The sequence below is a fragment of the Magallana gigas genome, chromosome 2 (genome assembly GCF_963853765.1).
Source record: "Magallana gigas chromosome 2, xbMagGiga1.1, whole genome shotgun sequence".
Taxonomy (NCBI): Eukaryota; Metazoa; Mollusca; class Bivalvia; order Ostreida; family Ostreidae; genus Magallana; species Magallana gigas.
Window position 1 is genome coordinate 31,924,174 of NC_088854.1, and position 27,688 is coordinate 31,951,861.

The 27,688-nt window shown below is 32.9% G+C and overlaps 1 protein-coding gene across 1 annotated transcript; it reads right to left on the reverse strand.

Moving 5' to 3' along the window:
• Positions 1 to 5,037: 5,037 nt before the first annotated feature.
• LOC105340630 (mannan endo-1,4-beta-mannosidase) lies at positions 5,038 to 17,762 on the reverse strand. The gene is made up of 15 exons (XM_011446801.4): positions 17,692 to 17,762; positions 16,594 to 16,648; positions 15,821 to 16,015; positions 15,120 to 15,376; positions 13,370 to 13,554; positions 12,244 to 12,409; positions 10,477 to 10,554; positions 9,885 to 10,032; positions 8,720 to 9,674; positions 7,790 to 7,876; positions 7,444 to 7,536; positions 7,230 to 7,325; positions 6,721 to 6,965; positions 6,213 to 6,335; positions 5,038 to 5,154 (listed from the first exon to the last, which is right to left on the reverse strand). The coding sequence occupies exons 1-9, from the start codon at positions 17,692 to 17,694 to the stop codon at positions 9,487 to 9,489; spliced, it is 1,275 nt and encodes a 424-aa protein (XP_011445103.3). The 5' UTR covers positions 17,695 to 17,762; the 3' UTR covers positions 5,038 to 5,154; positions 6,213 to 6,335; positions 6,721 to 6,965; positions 7,230 to 7,325; positions 7,444 to 7,536; positions 7,790 to 7,876; positions 8,720 to 9,486.
• Positions 17,763 to 27,688: the final 9,926 nt, after the last annotated feature.

The following is a 27,688-nucleotide window of genomic DNA, read 5'->3' on the forward strand; positions in this document are numbered from 1 at the left end:
CACATTGGTAGTTCTTATCAGGAAATGTTCATTTCAAATTCAATGAATTGTGATAAATAAGGAAACACTTTATTTCAAAGAACTTACAATTATTCGGGATTTTTTTGTGTTTACAATAGAAACTTTATGTTCGAAAAAATATGCATCGTGAGATAAAGTAGAATATACATGTACCTGTTGTATTATGGGTCCAACCTCCCCCCCCCCCCAAATAAGCGTCAGTTGGTGTCTATTTTGTAAAACTTGTGGTCAGAGGTCACATGTTATGTTTAGTTTAAGCTGTTTAAGGATCATAGGATAGGTTTCGTCTGGTTTCAGTTTAGAATGGTCAGAGTTTACGGAGATTAAAAAAAAATATCTTTAGGATCGCCGTGTGTTATTTAAAAAACATTTTCAGCTTTGCAAATACTATTTTAAAAAGATTGTTTGCTCGTTATAATGGAGTGTCCAGATTTCGATTAATAGTGTATTGTTGTCTGAATTTTTAACTTTTCGAAAAAGTTGACCATAGGATGGCTTAAGATTTGGTTCTTTTTCATTGAATTTTATTTTCAATGAACGTGAAATTGTGAAGTAAAAGCATGCATTTATTTATATTATACAGTCATGTGAATGTAAAATGAATGTGGTTTTGTGTATTATTATGTATTTAGAATTACATTAAATTGATATACAACACATGTGGGGATTGGGGTACTGTGCCTAGGCGTTGTCACAATTTTGAGGGCATTAAGTTCTCCAACTGTAATTTCGAGTATTAGACATTAAATCTATTTTTAATTAGTTTTATGATCTCTTTCAATTTTTTTTTCTTTTTCAATTAAAATTTATTCAGTTGGTTGTATTTTAAACTGCATTGTTTGTGTCAAGCTTTCATAATCATTAACAGATGTCGTTTTCCAGGCGTTAACTATAAATGTAACATCTCGTAATATCACATGTCTCATCACGTGTATGTGGCACGCTAAATTCACAAACATGAACGAAACAAAGTTTTACGTTTGATAAGCAACGAAAGGTGCAGTGGAATAGATAGTATCACACTATTATAGTTAATAAACATTATCTTAAGTTAAAGAATCATTTAATTTGCCAGAGTTTCCATTTGGAAAGCTGTAATTATTATAAATTAAATTTTTAAAATCACTGTATAATTCCAGTGCATGCACGACAACTCGTGCATGCTTGTTAGCAGTCAAGTGTTTTTGATACCATGAATATGTTATGCATTGCGCTTAAAGTGAAGCGTCTAGTAGAACTGATTCTTATAGTCTGCAAAAAATAAAATGGCCAGATATAGATGCTATTTTGACCGTTTGACCCACCCACGCCTCCAACGATTACAAAACAGATATTTGCTGCTCTCTGTTTTTCGTTTCAGTAACTTGTGTTTAACATTTGAATATAGAGAGTATGTATGCAGAACTTGAACATTCAAATTGTTGGACTCGTGCCTTAGCAAATTGAGGATAAAATCCTGTGCATATTAGGACATTGACGAACTTCCCGTGTTTGTACTTGTGCCTAGATATGAAAAAAAAATTGGATGTGAGCGTATGGCGGGATGTTGTGGGACTTCCTTAATATGTTTTCATCGTTAATGGTGGTCGTTTCAGATGTGTACATACTTAATATGAATCGGATATATTTCATTTTTTATTTCACGAACTGTGTAGTTACTGTAATAGGTTTGGCAAATATTACAAGAAAGAAGTTTGTGTTCTGCAATATTTTGATATTAACAATCAGTGTTGGTGTTCATATTGTAATATTGACTCAAAAGAAAAGGGGTAAGAGTGTAATAGTGTGTATTAAGTATATCATAGGCTCAGTACTGCCACGCTCATTTTAGCACTAGATAGTGGGGTTAACCCTTTAGCTCAGTCGGTAGAGCATTGGTTTTTAAAGGGGCATGGTCACGTTCTTGGTCAAAAATTATTTTCCCGGTCTTAAATTCAATGTTTACAATGCTTCACTTAGACATTTTAATAGTCAGTCAAAATTCGTTGAGTTATAAGTGAGTTACAGAGCATACAATTCTTTGCGGTGTAAACAAAGCTTTCGTTTACATTTTGAATGTTGAAGTAAAAATTTCAGTTTTAGACCTAATTGAATATGTTAAACGTTAGGAACTGTTACTTAATATGCTTAAATGAGTAAGTAGGCACACAAACCAACTTGAACAAAGATTTTTCACTGGTATATTGAACCCATGTATACAAAAACAGGACACAAACCTTGTTTACATGACAAGGAATTGTGGGCCCTGTATCTTGCTTATAACTCTACGACTGGCTCTCAAATTTCACTTGATCACTGGAAATGCATTCGGTAAGCATTGTAAATAATAAAAACAGAGAAATAAATCATGACCATGCACCTTTAAACTGAATGGTCCCGAGTTTGCGCCTAGTTGTGGTCATTCCTTCTCTTCAATTACAAAAATATACAAGCAAATAGCTTGCGAACTATACATGAAATTTTCTGTAAGAACGTGGGGGAATAAGCCGAGGCATACACCCACTTAAGTTCATTTGAAAAACCCACAATTCTTTTTCTTACAAATACTACTTTTGTTACATTAATTAAGCATATGTAATTATTTGCATTCAGTATTGTCAAAACCTTCAAAAACTGACTTTAAATCTAATTGATATTAAGACATTAAATATGTATATGCTAATTGAGCAACGAAATGCTAATGAAATCGGATGTTCAGACTATAGTTTTTTATGGAGTGGGTTATCATACCATTTTTTAAGAACGTATACTGATAAAACATTTAAATGTCTATCTTTTTGAATTTTCAAAAAAATGATACCAAGACCCACTCTATGGTAAAAAGCAAGTTTTCCTTCTTCAATTTTCAAGATGATCATGATGGCAAAGACCGAATTATGCTTGCGCAATACTACATTGACTTTGTTATTTAAATGGATTAAAACATGTGATTCCGTGGTGTAGGAGTTAGCGAGGAGTTCTTGGAACATAAATATGTCGAAGCAGGTGTTCAATTCCAATGAATCGTGTTGTAAAAAATGTTCATGTCTCTGTTTGAATTCGAAAAACTCATTTGACGTAAAGAAAGTAAAAATTGCATTATTATGAATTAAAAACACGCACTTAATCCTTCTATAGTTTTTTTTTAGTTAACTGCTAAATACGTTTCAATAATCTTTCTATAGTATATTTATTTTTTAAAATAAACATTTTACTTTGTTGAGGGGGTACAAATTATGGACTTTAAGACGAAAGATTGGAATTATTCTAATTACACGCACATAATAAATTCTCTGGAGATATGTATACACGTACCACGTATTATTCTAAACGCGTGGTTGTCATTTGAAACATACCAGTGATAGGATTGTGGCCACTTGCGGGCATATGCCTCGGCTTATTCCCCCAGGTTCTTTGGGGATAATAGTAAATTTTTAACGACACAGCAGTCTGGGTTGGGGCGGCGGAACTCGGGTATTACAATGAAGGAGGATTTCTCTTACATCTAGCTCAGAACTCTGGGTAATCTATTCTCAGAACTGGGGAGTATTTTGGATTTGTTCAGTGGTACATGAGAGATCAGCTTAATACTTTGGGTGGTACATATGTATATCCCTAGAGGTGTGATCCCCAGCTAATATAATTGTGTTTAACCAGGGGAGGAAAGTTAGAGTTAGGGTCGGAGCCCAAACTTTATTGCCTTCTTCATATGTGGCACGCACTCTTGGTGGGGTTTCAAAGAGATGTGTTCCCACCACAGTCACATGTGGAGGTGCTATCGCGCCATGCAGGTGCTCGGAAGGTCATCCTTGAAGGCGGATACTGTTTCCCAGGGTTGGTTCAATGGATCAAAAGGACAAAATTTAAAAAAAAATCACTGCTACCAGGTCTAAAATCAAAGTACTGAAGTACTAACCGGAGTTGATTTTATTGATTATCATTTATTTTAAAATCAGCGATATGTGATTTTGCATGGCAAGTAGTATCAGTAATCGAATTATTTCTGAGAAATTGCATGGATGCAGGCAAGATTGAACTCTAGTTTTGTTCAACCAAACGCTCGACTGTCTCCGTATATCTCCGACAAGCAAGAGAGACTCTCTGTTTTGTCGGATATTAACGGAGACAGCCGAGCGTCTGGTTGAACGAGACTAGTTCATTGAAGTCTGGCGTATGAATACATACGACTTCAAAAAATATCTAAACTGTTTGTACCATTTAAAATCTTACTATTTTCATGGTATTAATAAATAGGTTTTCTTGAAAAACAATGCTTCAGAATACATTGCATCTGAATTTATTGATTATTTTCAGGAACTAAGTGTTGTCAGCGGTATTGATTTGTGCTTAGGTCCAAACACTGTTTCACTTTCGGTTTGCCCGAGTAAGTGCATAGGAGAGTTGATTAAAATCAACTCCCAAAAATTGAAAGCATTGAGATAGTGAGCTACTATAAATATTATAATTTTTTTCTTAATATGCAACGGATAAATAGAGTCCCTTAACATGAGTAATAAGATTAATCCATTATTACTCAGAACCAACGAAACGGGACCCACGTTGTCTTTATTACAACGTTGTTTATAAAGTAAACTATTTTGGGGGGGGGGGGGCAAATTAAGTATAATTAAACATTATATTGAGTAATCTTTATTTGTATTAAATCAAAGTAGATGTATGGGGGTGGGATGGGAGAGGGGGGTCGTGTCAATCAAACACGAGATTTTCGACAACCTGACCTTGACGACAGCTATAACATTGATATGATATAACGGTGATCATGAAAGGCACAATCAGAAGCCTTTTTTAATAGAGTGAAACAATATAATATTATTGCATTTAATATTTAATGGGCTATTAACTTAATGTACGTTTACTATAATTTTTCATGTTAATTTTTATTTTGCAATGACATTTTTCCGTCATTTGAATAAAAAAAAAAATTTCATATGTACTTCGAATTTGTTAACCAGGCATCATTTTTTTATCGCATTTATTCATTCATTCGTTCATTCAGAACTAAAAACAAAAGTAGCATGATTGTTCAGATTATGTTTTTTATGATAATATCGTGTAAAAATCGCTGACATGCGGTCTGGTAAAATCTGTAATATTGATGATCATGGGTGCTTCTGTACATGTCTGAGCCGCCATCTGAAATATAGAAGCATTGAGACCTGTGATTATCATTGTCGGCGGAAGATTGACGTCCTATATCTGGGTTAGAACTGATAAATTAATATAGGGATATGTAACAAATTGAAAACATGTACTGAATATGATAATAATTATATATGTGATTGAAGGAAATTATCGTTATTTGTTTACATAAATACAATTAAATAAAAGTTGTAATAAAACTTTCTAGCAGTGAGCGATTAGTGCGTAACTACATGTACGAGTATTTAATGGGTGAGTCTAGTGCTGTCGCTATCAGGTATATTAAAGAAATTGGATCCAAATCTACTTATTACAATGTAAGATATAATACGTCTATCTTTATATGTTTGCCTCAGTTTAAAATGCAATGACGTCCTTGGAAATAACGCGTCGTGCGATGCCTTCTTTATTGTTGGCAATATGGCAAACGAAACGTCTTATCTTCATATTGTAAAAAAAAAATACTATAAACTATTGAGTCCTCGACAAAACTAAACTTATCATGATAATTATTAGTCCCCTACCGGTTTTCACCGGAGGGGACTATAGCTTTCCTCTGCGTCCGTCAGTCCGTCTGTCTGTCCGTCCGTCAGTCCGTCTGTCTGTCTGTCCGTCCGTCAGTCAGTCCGTCTGTCTGTCTGTCCGTCTGTCTGTCCCACTTCAGTTTTCCACACTTTATGCGTTTGAGGAATAATATGAAATTTGCTGAACAGCTTCAAAATGTCAAACTACAGATCAAGTTTACACTTTTGTAGCGTCTGGTTGACATATTTTCGAGAAATTTAATTCTTATATTCCAATTTTTTAATGTTCGGGTTCGATATTCTGCATAACAGTGCATTGGTTTTACAATTTCCACAAACCGGTAGGGGACGTGTATTGCTTATGCAATACTCTCAGAATGCTTGTTGAAAGCATGGTACGTTTTAATCCACAAATTTTCTTAAGTACATGAAAAACAGATTTTGGGAATTTGAAGCACGTTTTTTTTGCTGTAGAATTTGATATAACATTACAATTTTTTCTTATTATACATGACAGGGTACATGTACCTTAAATCCTCTATCATTGCAAGCGATGAAAAACCCGGCCAAATATTCTCCATTTGGTGTAAATGTTGAAATGGGTGTATACGCCTCTAAATGTGGGAGTTTGTTGTCACATATAGCTTTTATCTACATAGAAAGTAATGTGATGAGGAGTTCATCAATGATAATGTAAATTCTCTTCAATTGTTAGAGAGACTATTAAAATTATATTATAACTATGAACACAATTTTATTTTTTAATGCTTTCTTTGTTTGTGGATTTTTTTCATTTTCATTTGTTCTTACATTTTTAAGCTTTAGAAATTCATCATCCAAGACAATCTTGCTACTGTAATAAAAGTCTAATAAACCTGGGGAAGAATCCAAACGACATCAAACATACACAGACTCAAAAAAAGTATTTTACTGTATCGGGAAACAAGAAAAAGGGACGGCGGTCTTGAATGGTAATTTAATTTTTCCTTCTGAAAATACATAGCATACATACGAAGTTGATGTGCAAATAACTTACAGATAGGCCTTGAGACCAAGAACTTTTTGCCGTCGAGTTACACTTGTTGATGACGAAGGCCTCGGACGTCTGGTGTTTAGTTGTACCGGGACATAGCTCCGCCCTTCTGTCCTCTACGTGTAGATTCTCTGCGATGGACTCGATGACGCTGATCTTCCGGTGGTGGCATTCCAGTTTTACCAGTGGTTGTTGGGTAGTGGTAGGTTTCTGTGTAGTTTTAGGAGGAATCGTCGTGGTAACTGGTGCTATTTACATACAATGATCAAACATGTGACTTATCTGTTTAATTTTTCTTTATTTTCTTGTTCAAAACAATTGATTATAAAGAGTGATTTCGGGTTAGTTTATTAATAACTACTTGCATTGTATTATAATTCTTAGTACAGGTAATTTAACACAACAGAGAATAAATGCAATGTACATGCACCAGAGAGCACTAGGTAACATTTTATAAACATAACTAAATTTGTATAAAATAAATATTATTATGCCTATTTCTTATAGCTCACCCGGGTCACAGTGGCAGTTGTGACCACCAAACACGTCTTTGATGCATCTTGGCGTCTCTCCGCCCGCACAGTGGCAATGACTGTCTGTGTTGCATTCTTTGAAGGACAAATGTTACGTTATCTAATCAACATCTGTCTACAGAAATTTGATTAAAAATTAGACGTGATCATTCATAATTGAAAAAATGCTGATTTTTAGTTACATGTAGCTTACCCCCGCATTGGCATTTATAGAAAATCCAAAAATGCGAACAGTATGGATGTGGGCAATTCAGATGACTGCAACTACTTTCGTCTACACAATGGCCTAGAAATTAGATATTTATATGTTGGCACAATAGGGATTTTGGACAGGTTGATTTTTTTATGTAAAAAAAAAGATTAATGTAATGATTACATGTAAAGATGTGCAATTGACATTATGGAAAGTTATATGATAGTGTGAAGTAGCCAATTTGAATATGTAAGACGGACAGTGTTGTCGTCAACGTCTCTCAGAGAGAGAGAGAGAGAGAGAGAGAGAGAGAGAGAGAGAGAGAGAGAGAGAGAGAGAGACTTACAATAGCATTCTTTTCTAAATGGGTCGAAAGCAGCTACGTTATTGTTTGTGCAGCTGTAGTCATGGCAGCTGTTATCATCATGGTCAGCTGTAAAATAATCATCACAATTCAGACAAGATAATATTTTATTTGAACCCAAAAACTTGCTTAAGGTAACCATGAAGCTTACTTGTATATTTCCCTAAATTAAATACCAAGAAATTCCACTTCCATGATTTTTGTAGAAAATTTGGTCCTTTCAAATTTAGAAGTCTATGCTAAAATAAATGGTCAGCGTTAACCCCCTTAATTCCAAGGATAGATTTCCAGGAAACTAAGCAGGTGTATTAATCAATCAATCAATACTAGAAATTCCGATTTCATTATTTTTCCGCAAGTTTTGACATTTTGGAATGTGGAATTTTGTTGTTAAAGACAAAAGTTTAGAAGTGAATATTTGCGGAAAGTTTCGATGCGATAGTTTTTCCGGGAATTAATCAGTACCAAGCTATTCATAATGTGAGAAGTGGAGCTTTTTTTTATCGCCTCCTTACGATGTAAGCTAATTTTCAATACACAACAATTTATCTTAATCATAATACTATTTGTGGATTTGTACGAATTCCTGAAATCAATACCAAATATGGCGAAAATATGGCGATGTTTATCTGTACACAAACAAATTATATCCTACTTTTTCCTGAATTTTAAAGTTCCATGCCTTCTTACCTTATATTTGCCGGGTTTTTTTCTCTGTTTGCTCCATATGTGTTTTAAAGAATTATTACAACTGCAGTTTAAATATAAGATATATAGTTTTTCACCAGATTTTTTAGGGCTACTTGGATGGTAGAACAAACTCTTAAACGAACTTTTTTTCGTCTTATTTTTATCTTTAACCCATCATGTTATATATCTATTTTTTAATGCAAATAATTAAAATAAAAGTACCTGCTACAAGACTCAGAAAGACAAGGAGGCAGTATACGATCATTCTCAATGTGGACTATAGACACAACAGTTTGTTAATGAGCGCTGATACTACATTATGGTAATACTGATCCCTTATCTGTGGGTCCTCTCATTTCATTACACTCATACACGAAACTATTTATCATGGCAAACATTTGGTTATAATTTTTCTGGCCATTCGCCAAATATAAAATAAAACATGGGACTTTTACTTTTGTTTAGAATTTAACTCTGAGAATTCATTAGCTTTATTGAACTAGTTTATTATGAAAGCTTAAATTTCTAAAAGGAACTCTCTTGAATACCATCAACAAACTTTTCGTTCTATATGATTTATGCACCTAAGATCTTTTCTTTAAGAATATACGACTTAAAATAACTCAATTTCGACATGAATATGTACGCTTACAGGCGCTTGATTCTGTTCTGAACTTTGTTACAGAATTAAACGCCAGTGAAACGTACACATTTATGACACCTTATTGTTTACCCTATGCAGAAATAATAACACAATAATGTACATGTATCTAAATCCGAATTAAGTGGAATGCCTCCTTAATCCATGACTTGCAATCATTTAGAGACAATGCAAATAAAAGTTTGTTTTCACGACACATGTATGCACATGTACATCTCTGCATTGTACCATACTAGTATAGAATTCAAACAAATCACCTTGGCTGACACTTTGGTTAAAACATATAAAACAATTCCAACCACTTATTGTAAGTTAAAGATTTTAAATTTTATTTTCCCACAGGACTTGCAGGTATAGTCAGATTCTTCGGAATCAGTGATCCCAAGGGACTACTGAGCGCTCCAAAGGGCCCCACTGTGACCCCATATTTTCCTGAAAGTGAACTGATGCCTTTCGCTTGTGTTATCCAGTCATCCGTATCCGGGCCCTGTGCATTCATTTGCCAAGTCCAGCCACCTAACACAATAAAAAAAAAACGATTAAAAAAACGAAAACAAGTGCCAAGGAATTCGTAAAATTGGTTTTTATTTTCCCTCTTTTGACTTGGGATAGCTAAAAGTAAATACGGTTTTAATTAACTTTATTTTATAGTTTTAAAAATATACGACCAAATGATACTGCATGAAGGTAAAACGTTGACTTCCCTGGATAATCATCACAACCTACCAGAATAGCCATTGGAATACAGGTGATTGAACTGTTTCACAATGTCCCATTTGGAGTGCGGTCGCCCTCGCACCTGGTTAAATCCAGCGATGACAAGGGGTCGGGGAGGGAGATGGTCCCCTCCCATATGGTACTCTGTGTAATAGTGCTGTATTAAGGGGAAAGGAGTTATTTGTATTTTAAGGATGTTGGATGGTCTACAAATAACACATCAGGTTTACCTTTAAATTTTAATTATGATTTTTTGTTGCAAAAAATTATTACCAAGTGAAACAAATTCAGATATTCTAGCCTTAATTTTTTTGTTCATTAATTATCATTTAGATATTCCAGCATTAAAATGTTTCTTTTAAATATTTATAAAGAGCTCATCTTAACAAGGAGAACAATATAATCCAAAATTGACCACCACAGAAAATAAAGCTCCCAGTTTAACTGAGTAATTTCGATCCTAGATTTTACTCAAATATAATATGATTTGTTAATATTTCTTTATTGATCAAATGTATATTAATAATTTAATTTACTGGGCACGTCATCTATGATATAAAAGCACGGTGAGAAACTGTAGTCTGATAAAGAAATTACTAACGTTAAATGGAGCCCAATCGTCATATCTGCCTTCACTTTTAATATCAAATGAATACGTAGACCAGAAACTTAGGTAGCCCTGCAAGAAATATATATATCTATTTGTTTTTGAAAAATAAAAAAAACCCTCTCTCCCTCTCTCTCTCATATTATGTTTTATGCGGCTTCAAATAATTAAATTATACTAGACTTTGACCCATGCGTGCCCGGGTTGACATTGCATAAATATGATATCGGACATTTACGATATAACTGTGTCTCGGGACAGGCCTTCACCACATTTGAAATGCCTCCCATATACTCGTAATGTAGCAAAAAAATTGCAGAATCACTCCGAAACGATTTTGGAGAAAATTAATGAATACGCGTTGAAAATAACTGTTTTGAGGTTGTTAATACATTTTATCTAAAAATTTTATTCATATTAATGAAGAATTCAACACTTTTTCACCAACGTTTTTCACTCGCTTCGAATTTACACACCATGTTGACATTCTGAACTCTCGGGACTTTTCATATTAAATGAACTGAGTGAGTCTAAGAGTTATATCCGGTATTTCTTTTGATGAACAGAATATATGACAAATTTTCAATGAAAATTTACATGTATTTGGAATATCGTTTCTGAGGTTGTCCATGCAAATGTGATATTGTGTAAACATAAACTACAACAGAGCCTTCTGTGATTTAGCGTGAATGTAATGCGCATGCGCACGATTGTAAAATCCAAAAAATCCAGACGATTTTCGGATTTTTAAAAGGAATTTTCGTTGATTATAAAATAGTGAAGCTTGATTGAAAAAAAAAAATAAAAACAAATCTTCAAGTACCAATAATGTTTAAAATATTTAAAACAAAAGACAGTACTCTTTCCGATTTCTCGGTATTAAAGCCTAAAAATTCGAGTCTATTATTTTAGTATAGTAGCATAGATACATAATTGATGAATGTGATCAAATTCTGAGTACAAAGTCAATGAAGAGGTGTTTGAGCGTTTAAAGCCCTTTACTTCGCATTTATATTGAGTTGTGAAAAATCCTTTTAACCGTCTATCCCCTCAGGAAATGCTATTTCCCGAAGGAGATGAATTTTTCCAAGAAATCATTATTATTTCCAAAACTCTTTAGTTCGTGCAATGAATAAAGAGAGAGACCAAATTTTAAGCTCTAAAATATCTTCTAAGCAGCTAAAACATTCTTTCGTTTCTCTGAAAAATATAAATTACATATAAAACAATTGAAAGCCAAATCTGACTTATGGTGTAAAATCAGATTTTGGCGTGTCGAGATATCGCAAGATGAATAAAGCAAACATGGCATAAATTTATAATGAAACAAATCACCGGTATTTCAAAAATGAAATTTTAACGGTATTAAACGAACAAAGTAATAGAATACAATCATTTTCAAAGTAGCAACGTTTTAATTGGTGAGATAAATAGAAATTTTCCGAGTTATGAAACTTTAAATTACATATACATGTATGTAATTTGTTCCCTTGCTTAAATGTCTTACAAAAAAACTGAAGTGTATGATTTTGTTTACGCTCATCAGTAAGAAAGTTGTCAGAAACAATTTATTTCTAAAACCAAAAAAAATCCAATGTAATTTTACATTTCTTTTAAAAATATGATGCTTTTTGTCTTTCTCGTAAACTGTTTAGTTTGAACTGAAAACAGATTACGAAAAAACAATAAGCATGTCTATTATATCAATGCAATCAATCATTGAAACAAAGGAAGAGCAATAACTTTTTTTCATATTCTTACGTCATCAGCGCCACCGGAAATGTTAAGGCAGTAGTCGTGGTAGAGGTTCTTACAATTCCATTGGAATGTATTGGTGATGATGTTGAAAGAGCTGGCAGTTATAAGAGGCTCTTTGTTTTGTGCTTTGTACAGTTTACGAATAGCAGAAGCTTGGAGATTAATAAATCTGTAAAGATGGGATAAGATAGGATAGAAGCAGAAGCTTGAAGATTAATGATGGAAATGGAATGGGATGGAAAATAATCAGTTTTAAAGAAGATCGGAAACGGGCATTGTCAGGATTTGAGCTGAATATTGGAAATTAAAGTGGATAAAATCGATAACTAGATGAATAAGATACTGAAAAATAAAAAAAATAAAAATTCAACGTATTTCACGCTTTATTACTAATACGTTTAAAATACAGATGGAATGCTCCTAGGTTATGTCAAATTCAAATTTGCTTTTTTTAAGTTTGTATTTGCTTTCAGCTTATAATACGTAAACGGAAACATTGCCTGGATTCTGTTTAATATAAAATACAGAATTGGGATCTCTGTATCTTGCTTTTAACTCCACGACTAACACCCACATTTTGTTTGACCATACCTTAAGTTTATAAATCATTCTTAACATGAAAAATGATAAATTTTATAATTTGTAAACGTTCAACTCATATCGTGACCATGCCCATTAACAAATAGAGTACAATTGCTGTTCATCAATATTTAGAACTTCAAACAGAGCAATCTAATGGTTCTTTTGTTAACATCGACATGGACAATAAATAGTTTGTGCTTATTTGACTTTCACATTCAATAATCTGATTGTTTAATTAATGTAATTTCATTTGACCTTGATTAAATGGAAAGCAAAACTCCAAAACCGAACGGCAAGACGGTGTAAGTTGTTAGTTTCCACATTTATGATCTGAATAAATTTTATTTTGTAGTAACTGTTACACCTACATCTTCTTTCTATACGAAAGTGACATTAATGTGCGCAAGATAGTAAAATTTACCTACTTTTACCTTAACACGCCATAAAAGAAGATACCAAATCTCAAGCATGCACATTGTGTTTTGCAAACAACGAATTTGGAGAGAAAAAAGTTCATACAATTATGTTTTCAGGAAAATACATATGCCTTTGAATTTCTTTTGGAGTATACAGCTCCTTGGCCCAACCGATGGCTCTACCCGAAGACTTGAGCTCCAGAAACGTGTTGTCCCAGCAGGGGTTCTTGTCCGTCACATTCCTCTTCATCACACCCTCCGGTTGATTAATAATGTCCCAGCCCGCCATCGCCGGCTCGTTCATTACAGCCGTCACCTTGCAAAACATTACCAAAGCAACTATAAGAAGCAATTACATATGCATACTACATTGTACATTCAAAACTCTTAACAAATAGCAATAAAAATGACAAACACTTAAATGAAGGTTAGACATAATTATAATGGATTGAAAGGAGGATAGGCTAAATTCACTAAATTCATTTTTTTTAAATCACGAAACAATGATATGGAGTTTGTACGTGTAACGATTGCAGATCGTTTCGTTGTCGGATTATTACACCGAATTTTAATAATAATTTACAAAATTCTTTGAGGCAATAAAACAAAGCCAAAAGAAAAGTATCCTAATAAATGTGTGTGTTCTTTATATTCTTAGATAAAAAGTTGTGCATCGTTATTGCTGAGTTAACTGGGAAAAGCATTTTATTTGTTGTTGTTGTTGTTTTTTATGTTGTTGTGGTGAGTGTTTGTGTGTATAACGACGTTATTTTAAGTAGGATATTAAATAAACTATCCATCAAAAGTTTAATAATTGTGACCATATAGTAAAATATAATAATAATGTAGGGGTACCATACGGCTTTCCATAAAACACCTTTTTCCTCGTATCGTCTGATGAAATGCCGACTGACGCCCGAATAATCCCATTTTTTGCCTTAAAAACCGTTTGTGTTTTTTTGGAAATGTGACTGGGATTTATTTATAAAGCAGCATGGTCAAGATTTTGGTCAAATTCTATTTTTATGTTTTTATTATGAACAATGCTTTAGAAATGCGTTTCTAATGATCAAATAAAATTTGAGAGTCATTCGATACAAGATACAAGACTCACAATTCGTTGGCTCGTGTCCTGTTTTTGTTTACATAGGTTCCATACACCACTAAAAAAATCGTTTCCCAGCTTATTTGTCTATTTTTTTTATTTTATTTTAAGCATAGATAAACAGTTCCTAACGTTTAACACATTCGTAAAAGGTTTAAAACTGAAAATTTTCACTTCAAAGTTCAGAATATAAACAAACGCTTTGTTTACATGGCGAAGAATTTCAAGCTGTGTAACTCGCTAATGTTGCTCAACAAATGACACTCAACTTTCGGTTGCCAATTAAAAACGCCTTTCTGAAGAATTGTAAATATTAAAATCGGGAAAATAGTTTTTGACGAAAATCGTGACCATTCCCCTTTAATAATTGCATTTTTCAGTTAACAGTAATAAAGACTTATCAAGTACTCTCAACGTCCGGCTCTCTTACGTAATTTTTTAAATACTAAAAGAAGTACAAATGCATCATATAAAGAATTCCCACACGTCTTAGCCAAAAAGTATGACTAGTATCTGCAGTGAAACAGCGACAAATTACGAACAATGCTATCAACATGCAATCTGAAGATCTACTCGTTATGTCACACGCCTTATATTTTGAGGCAGCTGGCAATAGGAATGAATAAGAATAATTATTGCATCTCTCAAATAACATGCAAAAGTCATAACTGAGCATTCTCTATCGTAATGGATAGGACAATTATCAAAGAATTAGAGGAAGGGTTTCGTCTGTTTGGGAGCGCCAACGTTCAAGTATACAAAAACTAGTCTCTTACTATTGGAGTGAGCGCTGTGAGAATGTAACTCTGTAGGTTGACTTCATCTTTAATTAAGCCGTGAAGTCTTTCATTAATGACAGGCGTAACATAGGCTCCATTCCAGAGACATATGAACACGAAAATCTGGTTCATGTGAGCGAATTTCAGATATTCCATCAACTCTGGAATCAAGGATTGCTGAAGGTCGGTTCCAATCACAGTACCACCCGGACCAAACATCGGAGTCCCCTGACCCTCGATGTGCAGGAACAATCCTAGGAAATGAGAAGGGCGCCATTTATAAGGTGTAATGTTAAGTTCATTTGTCGCTTCACAGAAAATTAAACAAAACCTAGACGAGCTCCAAAATAAGATTGAAGTCTAAGTCTGAGATAAACAATAAACTCCAGTTCGATTTTTGCTTTTGAAGCGTTGACAAAATATCCGTGTGAAATAAAAATGTTTTGATATTGTTTATTTACAGTTTGGAGATTTATTGCTTTCGTACGGTTCTTTTTCTTCAGTCTCGTCTCTTAATGGCTAAACAGAATTGTACAAAACTCTAGGATATGATATGCCTGCATTTCTAGTTGTTCACCCATTTATAAATTTGAGGTTGGTGATCAACCATATATTTTTGGGGGGGGGGGGGGGGTGGGGGTCAAAGGGGGGTGGGTCTAACATTGAAACATATGGGAAAAATTTGACAACAAGCATACTTATTGAATTTCCACCCGCAGCTTTAAGTGTGGTGAGGTAGGTCTGGAGAGGTATCATCGAAATTGTAAAATAAAGTCGATTTCCGAAGTCACCAGTGGCATAATTAAACCAGGCCTGATTGGCGCCGACAAGGAATGTTGGCTGTTCATCATTGCAAAGGAACTGCGAGTTCTTCTTGCACACGGCTAGAATTCCTTCAGTACACACGAAATGAAAAGAAAGTTAAAAAGTTAAAAACATATACAATATAAAAAGAACTAAACAAAATGCAACAAAACTGTAACCCTTTCCACCCTGGAACAAACAAAGCGTTCGAAAAAGAGACATGACATACTAACAACAAGTAACTTGTTTGGTTTTTTTTTAAATGAAATAGAATAATTTTTTTTAAATTATGATGAAAAGAAAATATTAGTAAACAACAGAAAAAAGACCAGGAAATGTCAACGAATCAGCTTAATAAACATAATAGAAAAATAAAAGCAAAACGACATAATGCAAAATACACATCCATGCATGTAGATCAAATAAATTTTAAATTATCACTATTTATCAAATAATTTACACATACTTTACTTTGTTTAATAACTAGCACAATCAATCGTTTTAATACTTATGCATTTTTATCAAATGCAGTACAAAACCTTCCAATAAATTTAGTTTTATTATGTGTTTGTGTTCAAGTTTGCGGTTTGAGAAAAAACAAAAAAATCTTCAACAAAAAAGGAGAAAAGTCCAAAAAAGTCTAAACCGCACACACATACATACATACCTTCACATGGTTCTAAGCAGAAAAACAGCGAAATAGCAGCTAAAAACACCAGTGTCTGAAGAAAAAAACCGCAATCAATATAATTTATACCTTATTGTCTTTGAATTTCAATTGATGCTTGCATTTATGTTTAAGTGTTAAAAAAATACATTGTAATATGAAATAACAAAAAATTGTTTCATTACAATAAATTAAAGTAGGCAGCAATTTAAAAGCCACACTACAACTATATATTTTTGATACATATTATACTCTGTTCTAAATATCTGCTTTCTGCCTTATCGATTTCAATTTTAATTAATTTCAATTTAAATTAATTGAGGAGTATATTCGTTTTCATTAAAAATCGCCAAAGAGTGACGTAAACAATAACTAGGGGAAGTCTATAAAACTATAAAAAAAAAAAGTCTATAAAAAAAAAGTATATGTGTTAATATTCTTCAAAACTTTTTGAAAGTTAAATGAATGCTGATTTAAAATCTATTTATTGGAGTGTATGTAGTTTTAGTTTGGTTAATTCTATGTAACATGGTCAGTAATATTAATATTACATGTACTACATTAATATCATAAAAGTTAAACTCCAAAGAATAAGATAGGGGTTATTCACGAGAGAGAGAAAGAGAGAGAGAGAGCATTCAATTTCTTTTTCACTACTAGATTATAAAAATTCAACGGGAACATTCGTGAAGACAAAGAGAGTTATAATAGCTTTATTCTTTGATAAATTACCACACATACAGAAATCTATTTTTATTTTGAAAGGTTTTTTTTTTTCATTGAAACTGTCAAAAATAATTAAATATACAAGCTATCACTTCTGAGGATTTACGCCATCTTAGTCGTATTTTAGGCATTATGTAACCGAAGAGCCAATGATTCACATTCCACGTTAGGTTTACTTTGAATTAACGTATAAATAACTCTTACTCATTCATCTTAGTTTTAACATTTAACATGTTTCTAAGACAAGAAGCGATAACAAAATATTCTCAATCACACGGGGGGAAAAACGAAAAAAAAAAGGATTTATGCGGCTTTTACTCTCATGATGCCTAAGTAAAAGAACACATTAATCAGTTGTTAAATTTAACGTACCATTTCTTCAGAACAAAGTCCTATGACCTCTCGCCCTTTTTGTAAACGGCTTGTAAGTTATCTTGATAAGGCTAAACGGATAATGGTCAAATATCTTTAAGTAATATTGTACGTTAAAGTGTTCTCTGTTTACAAGATCGTGTATTATACATATATTTATTAAAAACAAAAATTTTAAAAATCGGCGTTGTTTAAAAGACATACATGTAACTAAATGTATTTCTGTTATTGAGTGCACTTTGCCCCCAAATAATAGTGCATGGACCTTGGGTTATATAGTATATATTACTTGTATACCGAGTTCCTGTACCAAGCAACGATAGAGATATTGATAGACCGAAATCGCTCAATTGGCTGAATTATTAGTCTGTTTCATAGCCTCCATTTTTCGATCCGTCGGTTTTGTGATGAATGTATGCATGTATGATGGTGATTGCAAGTTGGATGGAAAAGTTGCATCATATATGGCAATCTAATACATGTAGCAGAGAAAATCAAATTTTCTTTCAACATTGTTTACTTCATTCGGATCCCGTGTAAAAGTGGTTACTTGTTTGATTGTTCTCCAAGCTGATTTATTAGCTTGTTGTTTAGCAAATCCTGGTCACGTAATCCTTTTGTTAAACTGCATGTACTCGTATTTCACGTTTGTAAGACCATAGCAAATTGCTGTATTTTGGAAGAAAACACAAATCGAACAGAACAGAAACACAATAAAGATCGTTTGCTACCGGTATTTTTCATTTAATATTAGTTTATCATTTTATTGTTGTCTATATTTATTTGGAGATTAATTATCAACACATATTCCTCTTTATATAGAACTGTGATAGGAAAACCTATTCATAATATCACTTGTCAAGTAAAATGAGTATGATGTCCTTTCTGATATTATTTATTTTATGAAATAAAATATACAATTTAATATTTTGCAAAGAAGTGTATATCTGTGACTTTTTTGTGCATTAAAAACGTTTTTCTAACCTAAATATTGTAGGGGTAATTTAAAAAACAAAGAGAAATCTATAGGTTTCAATAAAATTTATTTTCATAAATTACTTTCATCTTAATATACAAAACGTTTTTTCGACACTGCATTTCTGATTAAGTATGAGTAGAGTGTGAGTTTTAACTAAAAATAAATATATATTTTTTTTTAAAGAAAAAAAAACCCACAAGCACTCATTGGTTAGGAAAGATGAATTTTGGAATGTTTATTTGATATAATGGTGATATTCTACAGGTGCAAACCATACCGTGGAACAAATATTCGCAAGACAGTGCAAGAAATTTTTAATACAAAGACTTATTAATCTATAATGCTAACTGAATTCATTTGTTTATTCGCGTGATTTAGATTTATCTTATTCGCGTGTTCAAATCTAGCTGTAAATGGTTGTGTTTTGAATATCAAATCTACAGCGATTATTAATTTGCAATTTTTGGAAGTTCAGTAATGTTACTGGCATGTAACTCTGTTTCTAAGCTTTTTTTTTGGTGACGTTTTCTGTAGTTTGTTAAATATGATAATTAAACAAAAAGGGACAAAAGAAAAACAACAAGCCTAGGAATCGTGGTGAAATCATGAAATTTCAAATCAGACTAACACAATATTGATAATATAATATAATTGATCAACTATACAACTGATTTTTTGATCTCATTTACAAACGAAGTAAAAATAAAAAAAACAAGCCAGAGTTGCACGGTAATCCACTAAAGGCAGCTGGTCCTGCTCTTTGAACGTAGAACCATTTTAACAAGACCTTTGACTTTCGATTGAACGTAGCTATCTATTTCTTGCGTCAACACAAGTTAAAAATGACGCAGTTTCAAGCAAAATATGCACCGATTGCGTAGTCTTAGTTCAAAAGCTAGACAAATCTTGTTGATTTCAAAGAGCCATGGCTGAATGGCCAGCAGTGAAATAGACAGGCCTACGCCACACCACTACGTAAAGTCAAAGCTCTTGTTAAAATTGTTCTATTTGTTTAATCAGCTAAGAGAGCGGGATGGACCTGGCCATATTTAGGCTATATTTATCTCCCATTAACTAAGAGCTCTGTTTAAAGATACAAAAAAAAAATGGTCAAAAGTTATTATTTTCCGATTTTTTTTCTTCTAAATATTAATGGTTTTGATAACTGCGAAAAATATCACATTAAAAATTTGACATAGGATCTGATGGTTAGTTTGTTGACTAGCTAGCCATTATCTAGTAAATGAAAGGTGCATACAAGTTTATGAAACTCAAGATATAAATAATTTAATGTTTCAATGGTACTTCATACACAATAATATCATTTTAAAGAGGAGATCAAGAAATAATATGCGGGTTAAGTATTAAACCAGGAGACAAAACCAGATGTCTCCCTTTACTAATCACACCCATGATGCATTTTTGTGTTCCCATACAGATTTTTTTTTAACTTTGAATATTTCTATCTTTGAAGGGAGACTGGTTCTGATAATGTAAATTAGTTAAATGTTTATAACTTACTAAGATAATTGGTTTGTAAGAAAAATTATTTGATACTGTGATGAACACGATATCGGACAAAGCAGCCTAATCCCGGTGATCGTTAATTAAAAAAATCAGAAAGAACATACCTTATCTAACAGATAAAATATTTGTTTTACGCATCGTAATCTTTAAATAAGCTGTCCTAAAACTCAATTATACTTTATATATATATATATATATATATATATATATATATATATATATATATATATATATATATGAGTATGTAATCAAATGACGCGCACATACGTGTATTCAGCCTGAGACCAGCACATAGACCAAGGACTTGGTGTGACACGAATTTTCAAGAGAATTGTTTGGTGCTGCTGTAAATAAACCCAAACATGCCAATAATATACTGATTTTGTAGGTAAATTATTGTAAAATGATTGGAAGATGTTTGCCCTTCCCCATTGCGTTTCGCCTAAAAGCAAAAATAATTGCAATTTACGGAAAATGTACTTTACGGAATTCGATGTTAGATACCTAAATGTTAAATGTTATTATTTAACTATAGGGTGAACTTTAATTGCAGAAACAAGAGTCGTTGCGTTGAACATGACATCCCATTGAACGTTTCTCAACATTTTCTGTGATTCTCTTGCATTTACATGTATAAGTAAACTATTAGCAACTTGAAATTTTTTGTTAAAAAAAGTAGTTTATATATCCACAGTACACGTTCTATGAACTCATATGGTTTAACAAAAAGATTAATACATGTACTAGTATATATTACATTAACATTTTAGATAGTTCTGATAATTAAAAACAAATGAAGCCATCGTTTTAAAATGGATCAACAGAACAATAATAATTTTGCTTTTTTTAATGACACTCTAGAAAAATCCTCTCACTCTGATTATAATTCACCGACTTGTGACAGTTGGGCATCTTTAAGATCCCCCATGAGCTTTCACGCACTTTGGATTTACGTTTTAATACAATTAAGAGGCCTGTGGATGAAGATATTTTAGGTCACGTACAGAGTTCATGTTTTATTGAAAATTCAACATTAAGATAAAAGAGTATCTTATTCTTTAATACAGAGTATTTGTTACGATTTCATAAACATGCACCTTGGGGCGAACTCAAATATTTTGTCAAATGTTTACAAATTTGTCAACCATGACAAGCATTTAGTTGTGTCAATGATTTCATTAAAAATTTCCGTATGATTTCATATGATAACGCAGTGAAAGCCTTTAGTTATCAGCCCTCTTTTCATTAAAACATTAAAGTTGTACTTAAAGGGACATGGTCACGTTTTTGGTGAAATTTTATTTTTCTATTTTTAACCGGGTTTTTCAACGGAAAAATCCGGTTATTAAAATGGTGAAAATGGCGGGCGGCTGCCAAATAGGTACCCACATTGTACGGATAACTCCTCCTACAGTTTTCAAGATAGGAAATTGTTCTTTTGCTGATCAATTGTACATATATCAGAGGTGTGCATATTGCTAGGATTTTGATTTCTGATAAAATATGAAAAAATACCAGCTTTTGAACATAGTCATTTTTTGGCAAAATATTGCATATAGGGTACATGTACCGTCATTTTACAGATAACTCCTCCTACAGTTTTCAAGATAGGATATTGTTCTTTTGTTGATCAATTGTACATATTAAAGGTGTGCGTATTGCAAGGGTTTTGATTTCTGATAATTTATGAAAAAAATACCAGCTTTTGAACTTATTCATTTTTTGGTAATTTAAAAATACTGCATATATGGTACCCTTATTGTACGGATAATTCCTCCTACAGTTCTCAAGACAGGAAGTTGTTCATTTGCAGATCGATTGTACATATATCAGAGTGCATATTGCTAGGGTTTTGATTTCTGATAATTTTTTGAATAAAAAAATACCAGCTTTTGAACTTAGTCATTTTTTTGGCAAAATTTTGCATATACATGTAGGTTACTCCATTTCACTAGGTACGGTAGGTAGTGATTATCAATTCAGGGTTGCATGGATTATGGATATAGTTCACATAAGAGAAAATCTGGTTTGCTGTCACATGACAGCTTTTCACTTGTTTATTGTTTACAATGCTTTTGAAATGCATTTCTAATGATCATGCAACGAAAATTTGAATATCCGTCAAAGAGTTATTAGCAAGCTACAGTGCTCCCAAATCTTTCTAAAGTAAACAAGGCTCGTGTCCTGTTTTTAATTTGTAAACACTAGACTTTGACCCGGGTTGACATTACATATGGTATCGGACATTTACGAAATAGATAAATCTACACACCGTATAGTTGACATTGACATAACGAAGCTGTAAGCCTACAATAATGCTATTAATTTCACTTCACTCTTCTTAGGTAGAATAATCTAGTAACTGTGTCTCGGGACAGACCTTCACCCAGTAAAAATGCCTCCCATATACCTGTAATGTTGCCAATAATTGCAGAATCGCTCCGAAAAGATTTTGGAAAAAATTAATGAGGCTGCATTGAATATAAAAGTAAAATTATTTAAAACAACCCATTTTGAGGCAGGAAATACCTTTCATTCAAAAATTTAATCCATTTTAATGAAGAATTCAACACTTTTTTCACCAACGTTTTTTATTTGCTTCTTATTTACACACCATGTTGACATTCGGAACTCTCGGGAACTTTCACATTAAATGCACTGAGTTAGAGTTATCTCCCGTATTTCCTTTGATGAATTGAATATACGACAAATTTTCAATGAAAATTTACATGTATTTGTAATATTGTTTCTGAGTTCATTCATGCAAATGTGATATTGTGGAAAACATAAACTAAAGAGCCTCCCGTGATTTAGCGTGAATGTAATGCGCATGCGCAAGATTGTAAAATCCAGATGATTTCCGGATTTTTTAAAGGAATTTTCGTTGATTATTAATAAGCGAAGCTTTTAAATTCTTCAGAAAATATAAAAACAAATAAGTCATCCTCAAGTACCAATGGTGTTTAAAATATATAAAACAAAAGACAGACGTACTCTTCCGATTTCTCGGTATTAAAGCCCAAAAATTCGAGTCTATTATTTTAATATAGAAGTATAGATTGGTTCATTAAACCGGTAAAAGTTCTATTTCAAGCTTGCTTCCTTCTCTCTCTCTCTCTCTCTCTCTCTCTCTCTCTCTCTCTCTCTCTCTCTCTCTCTCTCTCTCTCTCTCTCTCTCTCTCTCTCTCTCTCTCTCAATTCGTTTTAAGCACGAATAAATAGTTCAAAGTGTTTATCACAATCATTTAAGATCTTAAACTTGAACTTTTACAACAAATTTAAAACGTAAACAAAAAGTTAGTATACATGGCAGGGAATTGTGAGCTTTGTATCTCGCTTAAAACACAAAAATTTTGGTTGACTATTAGAAATGCCTTACTGAAGCATTGTAAACATTAAAAACCGAAATAATAATTTTGACAAGAATCTTGACCATTCCCCTCAATAATAACCATGGCCCATTCGCATATTTAAACTTTTTAAATCATGAAATACTGGCCTTTCTTTCGCTCTTTAACAGAACGTTATCTGCTAACTAAAGGCTTTAACTTAATCTAATTAATTTTAATTCGACAAATATTCCTTCAAAGCAGATTGATTTAACCATAATTGCTACAGTAACTAGACTTTTGATACAATGTGCAGATTTTTTTTCAAGCGTAGCTAGCCCGTGTAATTTTTTGAATTAAATCCATCCACTTAAATTGCTGCCCCGATTCAAAAAAACTTCTCCGATATATAAGAGAATATCGATTCCGCACCTAAAAAAATCCATTATCATAATGTTTTTGTGACGTCACAATAATAACTGTTTTTAAACTTTAAATTGTAAAATCTTTTTTATTCCCATTCATAAAGATATCATAGACTTTCACTATAACTTATCTATAACTGCATCAAAAACATACTCTGTGACAGCAATGTTGAAAAAGTAGCTATAAGAATGAAAAATAATCCGAAAGTCAATTCAATAAGCACTTTAACCCCTTTGATTACTCTGTGTCACAACACAAAAAAGCAAGCGATTTTGAAATAGGGTAAGAACTAGCATTTGATTATCCATGACATCATAAAATAATTAATTTTGATAATCGATTTGCCAGTTACGAGTCGTTGCACATACATGTATTGATAATAATTTGACAGCTAGGAGTTGGAGAGTCGAATTTTTTCAGAAAGTTTTGAAAGTCTATTAAAACGTTCTTTAATGCTTTTGCGAAAACGATTACTCATCAAGACAAATATCCAAAATATACTTTGATTAATAATGATATTGACAAAGTCAAACACTGTTTGACAAATTGAATCCGTTTCATCGGAAATTAGAAGGTGATCAAAAAGATATTCGTGCATGTAAATGCCGAACAGAAATGTTTGTAGTATATGATTGAAAAGGTAAAGACACAATATAATGAGTACAAACTTCGTAGCCTTTGTTATCTGAGAATTTCTTTTCGAATTCTTTGTTTGGTTTTGTGTTTGAAGTCTGCTTTTGCGTAAACGGTGAACGAGCAAAATTGTTGCAATGGTCAAAAGAATACATGGAAACACATACAAAATTGCTTGTTTTATCATGTCGTTAATAAAATACGATCTTGAAGAAGACAAGTCGCTATCATTATTGAAAAAATATATAAAACAAGAATGGTATATTCCCGGTTCAATAAAAATTTCTGCATCGAAAGAATTCAGTGCCGTCCACGTGTAGACTTGCAGAAGAATTGAGGAACACAATATACAAATTTGTAAAAATGACGTTCTCTTCAGCGAAAACACACGGGCTGCCCTGAATGGATAAAAAACGACGAAACATCTCTGGATGCCAAGAGAGACCGTTGTCCAATTTCCACACGATATAGCAATGGTGTTAACAGACTCTGCTATGAAAAGAACACTACACCAATAATCCGGCGGCTTGTCTGTTTCGTTTCCCCACAAAATTAGGTACTCAGATTTCGTAAGACCTGCAAGGCAACTCACAGAAATCGACAAGGCAAGGCTGAACAACAAAATAGCTGTTGAGGAAATGCATTTCCGGTCTACTATTCCGTAAATAAGAGCGCAATTCGAGAGCAGAGTTAGCGTCACAATAACAAAATATACGTGTCCATCCACAAATGTTTTCCAACTCTTCGTATAATGGAAGATAAATTCAAGTGCAGTGTAATAATTGTAATATTCAGATTCATTCAGGTTACCGAAATGTCCAGTGTCATCGTAATAGTCCAAAGAATCGTTGTTCATATTATGTCTGAGAAGTCTTTCTATGCTACCCGTTTATCGTGATTGAGAACTCCGATCACTGCACCGTAACCGTTCTGTCTAACATGGCGGCAGGTACACAGAATATCACTTAGTTCATTAAAAGCATTGACCTATGCGAGTAAATTAGTTACAATTGTAAATTGACCTTTGTCGCGAACTTTGATGAACATAAAAATTACTGATTCAGTCACCCCGCATGACGTCAAATACATGTAATATGCATGAAATATTTATGATAACGATAATAAATTTGATCAAGCAGCCACGGGTGAAAGAGAGGGCCCTGCGGACCTCGAATCGAGTCTAAAGACGAATTATTTTGATATATTTCAAATTTTCACTTGACTGATTAAAATTGGAATTTCCCCTACGGTATTTAGCACTTCAGTTATCATGTATTTATATCAGCGGGCACGAACCTTGCAAACACCGACGGGTAATATTTGATTTTGATATTTATACGTCATCCATGAAATTCAATGGATGAAATTAGTATTTCTGTGATGTAGCGTAGCAAAGAAACATAGTTGTCAGCATTTTTTTCTCAGTGTGATGGTCTCGAATTTTAGCAAAAACGTTTGGGCGAAAGACGCCAAACCGATAATACTAATCAAAGTACGGAAGTACTGATTGGAATTGATTTTATGGATTATTATTTGGTTTAAAATCAACGATATATAATTTCGAATGGCAAATAGTTTCTTAGCTGTATTAGAATTACACGTTTTTTTTCTGATATCGATATGAATTTTGGGGGTTTTCCGACAAGAATTCCGATGAAACCCCAAAGGAATCATGTTGTGTAATATTTATAGATAGGATTAATTTCATCAAACCATGTATCAGTAATCGAAATATTTCTAAATATATAAAGATCCAAGCAATATTGAACTTTTCTCTCGTTCAACCAGACGCTCGGCTGTCTCCGTAAGTCTCAGAAAAGCAGAGAGACCATCTGCTGGTCGGAGATTTACGGAGACAGTCAAGCGTCTGGTTAAACGAGACTATAATGACCTCTGACATGGGAATTATTCCTATGCCAGAGTTCAATATAGTCTCGTATTCCGAATGCATAAAAACTACTGGAGCTGCATGCATATTATATTGCGCCTGGTGTTTTTTTACGGAAATAATATTTTTGTTAGTTTTTGCCAAAATGAATTAAAATTTGAATGTGTTCCTATGTTCAATTGTATTCATTTCATAGGTAGAACAATTAAACATAGCATGTCTTAAGTTAATGGTTCAGTCCTTTTTGACGATTATTAATCAAAATAAATATCCCTGTCAGTTTAATGCATTTGAAATCGATAAAAAAAATTCAAGATTTCTTTATTAACACATCATCTGTTTTGATGTGGAAAAACTCAAGAAGAGAAAAACAGTTGTCCTACGGAGAGAAAAATAACTGGAAATGTAGGGAAAGGAAGTACTCGGGACACCTCGTAAAATTTTTAACGTTATCATCCGGGGTACGTTCAAGTCGTTTGCAATGCAAACTCCACGTCTACAAGACTATTTTTAATCATGTATTGAAACCCGATAAGCAAAAGATTTTCATTCTTTTGAACATCCTTTGAGCCTCTAAGGTATTTATAAATATCAAATGATTTCAGAAAATAAGCTGCACAGATATCTTGGACTTCAGGTAATGTGATTAATCATTTTTATCCAATCAATGTGTCGCCGAGACATGCAATATTTATTATACTTCTTGTTAATATATAGTGGTAACGCTCAGAAAGAACTTCTTATTTACACCGTTTATTGAATTGACTATTATTCGAAAAACTGTTTGGAAGGAAGTCATTATAGAAAGTCGTTACGACGAAAGTAGACTTAAATTGAAGTTCGAATTATATCGACCGGTAAGTGTTACATTTGTCCACAGGGGCCAAGCCCGTTTTAACATTAATTTCAATGTAACCATAAATTATGAAATTAATGTTAAAACGGGCTTGGCGCCTGTGCATATGTCAGCATTCTTACCCTGAATCGTCCTGGTCCTATATTAATTTGATAATAATCATAATGAGACATAGTTTACATTTAATACCCATTTTCCAAAAGTTCATTGTACTGTACTGTCGCTGAATTATTCACTTTTAGTTTGTGCAAATGGAATTATTGTAAAAATGAAAAAATGCCCATCTGTAGCGGCTGTTGATCTTGTGTAGCGGTTTGAACTACTAATCTACTGTTAATCTTGCCTAATCGAAGATACTA

Excerpts from the sequence above, each read along its gene's own strand:
- LOC105340630 (XM_011446801.4), bottom strand. Across the intron at positions 16,016-16,593 it reads CTGCTTAGAACCATGTGAAG|GAATTCTAGCCGTGTGCAAG; the intron begins GTATGTATGTAT and ends TGTGTACTGAAG. Across the intron at positions 12,410-13,369 it reads ACTCCAAAAGAAATTCAAAG|ATTTATTAATCTCCAAGCTT; the intron begins GCATATGTATTT and ends CCATCTTTACAG.